Below are 9,694 nucleotides of genomic sequence, written 5' to 3'. Positions count from 1 at the left end.
ATAGTGTTGGCTGTCTGTTCAAAGCTCTGCATGTTAAATCAAGCACTCTTACATTCTTCAGATACCAGCAGCTCTTTTTAAACCATCTGCTGTTCTGCTCCAGTCCAACCTCGTAACCGTCACCTGTTCTCAGGTTACATTTGCAACTCGGGCATTTGGCTGATCCACATGTGAAATGTTACACCCAGTGCAACGGGAGCGAAAGCTGAAACTTCCACCTGGACTATTGGAAAGAGCAACCAGACCAAAGACTTAAACTATGATTCAACTGCCAAAAGTAAAAGAGTTTCTCCACTGACTTTTCATGTCATGGTTAGAGCCATTTAACTGCTGAAAATAGTTGATTAATATCTCTGTTGCTCTTTAGCCCAGTATGACCTCAACGTCTTGACATTTTGTGACTGTCCAAATCCGGGATGTATAAAGAGAACTGGATACAGCATTGGAGGCGTGGCAACGTTCATTCCTATGAAAGTTGCTCAGTGGTGAATGAAGCCAAAATGCTCTGACTCTTCAAGGGATCTTATGGCGATCTTCAGCATTCATAGGGCCAATAGAGCATAGATGAGAGCAGCGCTACATCACCTCCTGGCGATATAATGCTACGGCCCACTTTCCAGTGAAAACCATGAATCTGCATCAAGCCGAGTTATTTCCATGCCCATTCCATAAAAACTGGTCTGTAATGTTTTGCCCGTCAAACAACAGAAAATATCCAAAGTTACCGGTTTCTTTACTTTCACTTAGAAATGGACGGTAAAAGAAAAATATCTGTGGCTTCAGCGCTCAACAGAGAATAGGAACCGGCCAGTAAATATGTGTACCTTTGTGGGAAACACTTCATCACCGCTACATTATGATGCTAATGAGGTTAACGTCAATTGTCAAAGTAAACATGCGTAGTGTTACATTTCAGAGTGTTGACTAGATGCTGCATTGAGATATGTGAAACACTAAGAAGTCAAGGAAATCCCAGTTTAAGTGTTAGCTTGCTGCCTGCCAGTTGTCCACCAGCAAAGTGAAAGGATATCAATTGCCTATTGAATGTCATTTAACCATATATACGCCAATCATCGATTTCCAATAGTATTATATAATTGTGTGCCTGACTGACCATCGTAATTTGGCTCCTTGGAGATAAAACAATGCATGGTATTCTTATTTTCTTAACCTGTTAAGCCCCAAGCCTGTTTTTCAGGTCTCAGGCTCGAAAATGAAATTTCCAGAACAAATGACCATAACTACACTTCTAAAAGGGGAAAATGTATAATCTTTCTTCTCAAAGTAATGATAAACCTGTGAGTTGGATGTAGAAAAGTCAGAATCAATATAGATGTTTTTTATTTTAAAGAAAATTCAGCTTGAACATATAAAAAAAATGTAAATTATAGTGTCCTTCCAAACATTATTTTTTGCTTATAGTGAAAACCACCCTTGCATGATGGTAAGGTAGACTAAAAGCTTTAGGAATCCAAAGTACAACATATAATAAGTACCCTGTATCAAGATTGATGCAAAACAAGTGACATTTGACCTTTTTAGAGACGTTTAGATAAAGAAACTCCACCTCTGGGGTCATTTGGGTGGAAATGGGCATTTTTGCAGTTTCTCTGGAACCCATTTGTCGATTTTGATGATTGACATCTCTTTTGAACCGTTAGAGACAATACAATCAAAGGGGGATTTCCACATACACACCAACGTTACCATTGAGAAGTTAGAACTATTTTACGCTCTGAAATCTGAAAACTAGTTTTTTTGCTGATGGATTATCAGAAATCATTTCAAAGTGACACAGACACATTGGATTAACCTATGGATTAACCTTCAGCAGCGTTTTTATTGTTTTAATGCCATTGAAGACAACTTTTGATCAGACTACGACAAAGGTAAGACATGTTGCCGTGTTTGCTACCTAATGCCACGTTTTGTGATATCTGTTTTGTTTATAATGTTGCGAGTTCTGTTCATGGAGTGATGATACAGATACCTATCGATTCTGTGTAATCTCACGATGCTAATCGATATGTTGGATTTGCATTTACGATAAGTAATAAGGGTTTTATGAGTGAGTTCTGTGCTAACGGCGTTAGCATTTTTTCACTCAGGGCTAATTCAGAGGCTCAGCGTTAGTCTTGTGGGTTTTTTTGCAAAAAATTGTTCACATCATCAGTTAGCTGAGTTTCTTCCCATTACATGGATATGAAACATTCATAGTTTATTAAATATTAAGAAGCCCTCAGACGCTGTTTCCTGCAGATTATGCATTTTTAACAGGGTTTAACAGGTTAATGTGATTTGCAAAAAACGTTCAAATGTGTACCTATTGCTAGTCAAATGACAGCAAATGTTTTTACCTTTAAGGGCATTTTTCTTAAGCCCCGCCTCTAATCCGCTTTTTCCATTCTCAGCACAGCCAAATGAATGTAGGTGGGAAAATAACTGGATTTGGCTATGGGTGCATTTCACAACTTTTAGAAAACTAAGGATTTCAATAATTGCATTTCAAGTATTGGTACTGGGTAGTTGATTTACCTAAAGCAGGGGTCGGCAACCCGCGGCCCTCGAGCCGCATGCGGCCCTTTAAGCCCTCTGCTCTGGCTCCCTTGAGCTTAGACAAAAATAAGAAGGAAATAAAATAAAAGTATTCGTAGGACTATTTATATTTTGTTTCATGGTTGAAAATGTTTCGTATCTTGTATTTTGAGGTGATACTGTGACACATAAATAAAAAACAAAACGGTTTTAATTAGGTCAACTAAAANAACTCATCTCTTTCGACTCCACTTCGAGCAATAAAATTACTAACAAAGCACTTATATACTAATAAAGGACTGGCTTATCTAAAGCCAGTTGAGCAGCACTTGAAAGTGCTGCTCAACTGGCTTTAGATAAGCCAGTCCTTTATTAGTATATAAGTGCTTTGTTAGTAATTTTATTGCTCGAAGTGGAGTCGAAAGAGATGAGTTTTCAGTCTTACACACAGACCTTGTAATTTCATAATTCAAATTTGTGTAGGAAACTGTGCAATCATCAGCCCCTCTGAGTGCACCGCTCACACTGCAGAGCTCCTGCATCGCCTTATCCCCTTCTACTTGGACAATGTGAGTAATGGCCAGAAGGACAGCAGACCTTTTTTCTTTTGTTTCTCAAATATTCTAGTAAATGCTTATTGGTACTTTGATAAAATAGGTTTTGTATTTTCTTTAATTTGTTTGAGCATATTGACTTATTTGTATGATTGCACCAAGAAGTAGGACAACTTTTGGTCTGATTCCTAAAATAATTAAATAACTCATTCATCCATTTCCACTGAATCTGCAGTTTTACCATTTATTGATTCAAATGAAGGACCTACAATATAACATTTAATCTGATTTAAAAATCTTTTTTTCTCAAGGAATGCTTCCATGTGATTCTTGCAGGCACACGTGACTTTCCTGAAGTTGTGGAACTGAAATTTGACCATGTCTTCTTTACAGGTAAAACTTCAATATAAAACGCTTTTGAGAGTATTTATTTGATGATTTTTGACATTAAATGTGTATGCTGGTCAATCCCTAGGAAACAGGTCGGAAGGAACCAGAATTGCTCAGGCTGCAGCTCGCACACTCACGCCTGTCACCCTCATCTTGGGTGGAAAGAACCCGTGTTATGTAGACCAAGACTGTGACATTGCCACCACGGCACAGCGCATCGCCTGGGCACGTTTTCACAATGCAGGGCAGAGCTTGGTGGCTCCTTTCTACATCTTGTGCCACACGACAGTCACAGCACGACTGGTGCAGGCCCTGAAGTGTTGCCTCACGCAGTTCTACGGGTCTGATCCCAGAGAGTCAAGCAGTTACGGCCGCATGGTCAATCTGGATATATTCAACCGTACGAAGAACATGCTGTGGAGATCTGGCAAGGTGGCGGTCGGTGGGCAAGTGATCGAAGCAGAAAAATATATTGGTAAGAATGATCTGTGTGGAATTCTTCAAAACAAAGCATTTCTTTAATGATCTTAACTTCTCTTAATTCTTTCTGAAGCCCCGACAATTTTGACAGAAGTAACGGAATCAGATCCCATCATGCAACAGGACATTTTTGGCCCAGTTCTTCCTGTTCTGACTGTGAACAATGTCGATGAAGCAATTGCCTTCATAAATAAGCAAGAGAAACCCCTCTGCGTGTATGCATATTCGAGCAACAGCAAGGTATGATTCAAGTTAAGACACTCTATTGACTGTAATATTGTGGTGTGAGTATTCTGATCATGTGTTGGACTTTCTGATAATGCAGGTCATCAGAAGACTAATGAGTGAGACTTCTAGTGGTAGCTTTTGCTCAAACGACAGCATCCTTCAGAGTCTGATGGTGGCTCTGCCTTTCGGTGGAGTTGGTAAGTCGATGACAGCATAGTATAAATAATGGCAAACATGGAATCATATTTCCTGTTTAATCAACTCTCAATCTTTTTTTTGACAGGTGCCAGTGGAATGGGCTCTTACCATGGCCGCTACAGCTTTGATACCTTCTCTCACAGGAAATCATGCCTGCTAAGAAGCACACGGTTTGAGTGTGTAACCTATCTGCGTTATCCGCCCTATGAGGATCGCAATCTGTCTCTCATGACATGGGCCAGCACCCTGTCCCAGAAGAGCCAGGGATGGTGCCACATCCTGTGACTGTGTGGGAAGGGGATAATAACAGAGCCATGTTGGAAGAAGGCCACTCACTCCCCAAGTGCTGAACTGTTCTGACATGCAAATGTATTGTTAAAGTATTAAACATGGCTGAGAATGTGCTAGGGTAAAGCTACATCTTACAGAAAAAAGAGCAATCTACATAGTAGTTGTTCAATATCTGGCTAAACATAGTTTTAAAACCAACACAAGATACTGGCCAGTATTTAAAGGTGGTCTGCTTGAGTTACTGTACACCAACAAAATGTTTGGAAAATAAAAAAAATTGTCTGAAAGTTGAAGCCACTGAAGTTTATTACTGCTTATGTTCCCACATTATAATAATAAGAAAGTTGCATCAGGATAACAAACAATTAATCAATAAACTGTGAAATCTCTGCAACACCAACCATCCACAATAACAAAATAGATCTACGTCTATTCCTCATGTGAGAACCTGGTTATTCAGGTCTTGTGTAGATAGTCTCCACACTGCCTTCTTTCATGGCTGCATATCTGGCCGCTGTGAACAGGTAGTCGCTCAATCTGAGGGAAAAAGAAGCGATTTCTATTAGATGTGAAATACAGACATCATTTTCTCATATTCATTTTAAAGCACTGGACTGACCTGTTCAAAAACTTGGCCACATCTGGATCTGCCTCGCCTGATCGCACAATTGGAGCCACACTATAACAAGAAACAAAGATCTGTGAGAACCTTCTGTGCCAGAAAAGCAAGATATAGGGGGACATTTTGCGACAAACAGGGCAAGGAATATGCTGCAACCAACCTGCGTTCGGCTCTCCGACACACTGTCCGAGCCAAGTGCAATGCTGCGCTGCCCTTCCCTCCGGACTGTGACACAAAAAGCTCAGGTATGAGTGCAACAGGAAAACATTTACTCTCATGAGAACTCATTGTCTTACAGAGGCTCAGATGGGCTTACAGGTAAAATGAAGTTGGTCAGTGGTGGCAGTTCTTCAGTAAACGTATCAATCCAGGTCTCCAGGTCTGAAATTGGCTGAGCTGCAAATTTTGTTCTACCTTACAAAAACAGAACAGAAATAAATCAATTAAATCTTCAATCACATTAGACACATTTTAAAGTATTAGAAAAGCAAGTGCATATGTAACAGTTGTAAATACATACTTATGTGGCTTTCTCTTGCAGATGATTGAGGAGTGGCGATATTGGAGCCCACGTCTTGTAAAATGCACTGTATCTGCAATTAATGGAATAATACTCTCAGAAAATCTTATACACAGTTGCATGTCTGCAATGAAAAAAAGATGATTGAATGCAATATGCTAATCAAACCTTGTCCAGCTGATATGTGAAGGTGTGACCTTTGTCAAGGCAAAATTCTCTAGCCAAGCTGTAATGTAAAATTAACATAACATGTTGACTCAGTGAGGCAGATTATAGAAAAAGTTAAATTTGACTGGTGAATAGTAGAAACTTTACCCTATAGCTGATGACAGCTCATCTGTATTTCCCAAGGCTTCAAAAATATGATCTTCCTTTGGCCTCCTTTCTCCTGTAAATGTGCTGGAGAAACCTTTTAGGGGGCAAAGAAAGAGTAAAAGAAGTAATGGATTCGTTTGAAAAAAAAAACGTATTATCAAAGTGGTGTAACATGTTTTGATTCTTAGTTAAAAAACAACCTTTGTCTCCAGTTTTGGTGTATATTTTGGGTCCCCTGTTGCCTTCTTCAGTGGCATAACTGTAGGGAGAAAAGAAAATATGTATATAAATACATTTGAAAAACACTTTATAGTGAAACATGTAACACGACAAAATGCATGTAGGCTACCCCTTTTGTTTCATAACAACGTATTTTGTTGTGTCCCCAGGTTTTTCAAGTCTCAGTTTCAAACAAGACTCCATGTAGATACACTTTGATAAATTGCCTTTCTTTGATAAGTATCTCTGTGTAGTAGCTGCCTAATGTTACTCAACACTCATAATTACAGTTACATAATACAACATGAGTAGATGAATACTTTGCAAAACTACTTTGACAAAGAATAGGAATGTACTACCTTCTGCTTGAACACAATGTGTTTCTTGTCTGAGGCTCGCGTAAGAACCTACATGTCCTTACAACACAACGGAGGTGAGCAGGTTTTATGATAAACGATGCCATGTTAATGCAAGAAGCTAACTGCTAAAGGTGAACGGTAGTGGGAAACGCGTTTTGTCCCTCTGTGGTGTCCGTAGTTTATGGGCGTTTCGTTTTCATCGTATGATTGGTCAACTCACCGTGTGGTTTGAACGCTGATTGGACAACATAATATATGTGCGGCAAGCTGCGGCGCTGATTGGATACTGGGAGCCGAACCCATGTTATTCCATCCTTCTCTGAATCGGCTGTGCTTTTAACATGGTTTATCCACGCTTCTATGAAGCAAAGCACAGCAAAGGACTTTGCTGCATTTAGACTAAAGACAGCTTACTTAAACCCTCTGTATTCGTTGAGACTTCAGAGTTGTCATCTGCGTGCTGTTGCTTCAGAGGATCAACATCAGCTAGGTGACTGAGCTAGCTAATAATAACACTGTCAGTGACAAGTTGGGCTTAAAGCTGCCCAGTTCTGGACGCATTTCTTCACTCTGCAAGCTGTTACAGAAATGACAGTCAAAGACGTATTCGTGTCTGCTCCAGGGAAGGCAATCCTCCACGGAGAGCATGCAGTGGTGCACGGAAAGGTAAAGTACTGCTGAAAGAGATCAAATTTAATGTATGAGATACATCTGGGTTAGTCAGAGCAATGATGCCCTTTACAGGACCAACACTTTCTGTATATGGGCAGTCTAATGCAATAACAGTTGAAGGATCTCAGTTTAAATTCAATGTTGCTATCTTCCAGAAGCTTTCACTTCTTTTATTTGTTTGTTCATTTTAAGTCTATTTTTTTTTATTTTTCCAATGATGTGCAATGCCTTGTTTTAACATGTTGCTGTGACCAACAATCTTCTTATCTTATGTTTATCTTATGTTATTAAATTGAATCTCTGCAATATGTAGACTATACTGTACAACAAATATCAACCCATCTTTGCACGAAAGATAACTACAATCATCCAATTAGCACCAATTTCCTGGAACATTACTTAAAATAATGTGCACTTAATTGTATAAATGTCATTAATTAACCCTGTATATCTCTGCTCTATTATAGGTGGCTCTTGCTGTGAGTTTGAACCTGAGGACATATTTACGGTTGAAAGGCACCACGACTGGCAACGTTTGCATCAACCTCCCAAATATCGACACTTTCCTCTGCTATGACCTTTCTGAACTGAAGCAGCTTATTCCTGCTTCCTGCGGTAAGGGACGGTGCAGCACTGGGGACCATTAACACCTACAAACGTTGTTGTGCAGGCACAGTTTGGTGTGATTTCAGTCTTTTCACAATGTCTAAAACTAGTCAAGTTTTTACTAATAAACAATGAACTCCAACACATATCATTATAAGAGTAGATGCCACAGCTTAAAATCAATATCAACTTACTATTGACCAGATGTGTATCATCCTTTCACATTACATTCTAGTGATTTTGATGATTGCTCTGTTTTGTACCTCATGTTAACAGGTAAGCGTGAGGAGGGGAAACCTCTGGATGCTGAACTTATGAGAAGACTGCGTGAATTTATCGGTGTCACCAATGGAAACTTGGACACTTGCAACATGGCCACCCTATCCTTCCTCTACATCTACATCTCACTGTTCGGATCAAGGTGAGATAGTTCTTCTCAGCATTTGTTCCTTTTGTTATTGCATCTGGTTGGCTAAGATGGCCACAAAGATCCAATTACCCATTTCACATATTCTGCACATTATAGAAAACCAATAGACTTTATATAAAAAATGGATTTAGTCACTCTGGAATACCAGGGTTCTGAAGCTTCGAGTTTGTCAGTCTAGCCGTTACCATCTTAGTTTTTTGTGACCATAAGTGACAATATTTTAACTAGAGGGTGGAGCTGAGTAAAACTGAACGCTAACCAACATTTTACTGCTAACTTTTATGAACTGTAAATGCAAATACAGAGATGAGAAATAATACAGACAACACCCAAACCAGATAATAGCAACATGTCAGTCACAAGGTAGCCTCACCCTAAAGCATACCTAGATATACTAGAATTAATTTTCAGTGCCTCTTAAAAACATCCTTCCACTTTTTGATAAAGAGAGACAGACAGACAGACAGACAGACAGACAGACAGACAGACAGACAGACAGACAGGCCGGATGTTAGTTTTAGCGTCTCAAGCAGCTGCTAGGACAGAAAATGCTGAGGAACATTAGAGCTGCAGGTTGTGGAGAGGTTTAATCTATGATGACACCGTGCTTCAGTGTCTCAGAGAGGGGATGCTTTCTGACAGGACGGCCACTAATGAGAGTCTGGCACTGGGCCAAACTGCAGCCTTTAACAAGCCGGGATCTTTTTTTCCTCGAGAGAAGAGCCGGACAATTAGTTGAGATTCTCCTATCTGCCCAAAAGCAGCTACCCTGAAAGTCATTGACAGCATTGTCAAGCAATACTCTGGTGAATACAGTATAGTAGAGTATGGATTCCATACAATTAAACACTACTTCTAGTTATGTTTACTGTGATATATGTTACAGTACTTTACTTAATCATAGTTACAGTATCTTACTCAGTGCTTGAATTGGAATAAAAAAGGTGCCAGTACTCTAAATCAGCAACAAGTATTTGGCACAAAGTCATAGTATATCCTATAATGCTGGTGGGTTTGTCTCTTTACTGTATATTTTAGAAAGGCTCACTGTACTTAAACAAAATGACTCAGGGTGCATCTGAGATTAGAGGGGGTGCAGTGGTAAAGTGCTATTTTTATAAGTGGGGAGTGGACCTGACACCCTCTAGTCTAGGGGGGTCCGGGGGCATGCTCCCCCGGGAACATTTTTTTTAAAATATTGAAGTTAGATGCATCTATCTGGTGCACTTTGAGAGCAAAATGAAGAGATATATGGATACCTCTCAACATCCATAA

At 39.6% G+C, this 9,694-nt stretch overlaps 3 protein-coding genes across 3 annotated transcripts in view; 2 read left to right on the top strand and 1 right to left on the bottom strand.

The window, feature by feature from the left end:
- Positions 1 to 749: 749 nt before the first annotated feature.
- On the top strand, positions 750 to 4,893 carry aldh3b4 (aldehyde dehydrogenase 3 family, member B4). Its single transcript, XM_010770661.1, has 7 exons — positions 750 to 756; positions 3,019 to 3,104; positions 3,401 to 3,482; positions 3,565 to 3,954; positions 4,033 to 4,199; positions 4,285 to 4,384; positions 4,471 to 4,893. Exons 1-7 carry the CDS (start codon positions 750 to 752, stop codon positions 4,668 to 4,670), a joined length of 1,032 nt encoding a protein of 343 aa, XP_010768963.1. The 3' UTR covers positions 4,671 to 4,893.
- Positions 4,894 to 4,964: 71 nt separating this feature from the next.
- Positions 4,965 to 6,936, bottom strand: mmab (metabolism of cobalamin associated B). The gene is made up of 9 exons (XM_010770653.1): positions 6,712 to 6,936; positions 6,334 to 6,392; positions 6,134 to 6,227; positions 5,987 to 6,044; positions 5,819 to 5,891; positions 5,615 to 5,712; positions 5,459 to 5,523; positions 5,296 to 5,355; positions 4,965 to 5,213 (listed from the first exon to the last, which is right to left on the bottom strand). Exons 1-9 carry the CDS (start codon positions 6,813 to 6,815, stop codon positions 5,129 to 5,131), a joined length of 696 nt encoding a protein of 231 aa, XP_010768955.1. The 5' UTR covers positions 6,816 to 6,936; the 3' UTR covers positions 4,965 to 5,128.
- Positions 6,937 to 7,038: 102 nt separating this feature from the next.
- mvk (mevalonate kinase) overlaps positions 7,039 to 9,694 on the top strand; it is a 17,193-nt gene continuing 14,537 nt past the window's right edge. Inside the window, exons 1-3 of the mRNA XM_010770652.1 lie at positions 7,039 to 7,377; positions 7,851 to 7,998; positions 8,266 to 8,410. Of these exons, the coding sequence (XP_010768954.1) occupies positions 7,300 to 7,377; positions 7,851 to 7,998; positions 8,266 to 8,410 (371 nt within the window). The 5' untranslated portion in view covers positions 7,039 to 7,299. The remainder of the gene's footprint in view (positions 7,378 to 7,850; positions 7,999 to 8,265; positions 8,411 to 9,694) is intronic.

This window comes from Notothenia coriiceps, unplaced genomic scaffold, assembly GCF_000735185.1.
Source record: "Notothenia coriiceps isolate Sejong01 unplaced genomic scaffold, NC01 NC01_scaffold00009010, whole genome shotgun sequence".
Lineage (NCBI taxonomy): Eukaryota > Metazoa > Chordata > Actinopteri > Perciformes > Nototheniidae > Notothenia > Notothenia coriiceps.
This window is presented reverse-complemented; position numbering and strand designations above follow the sequence as displayed.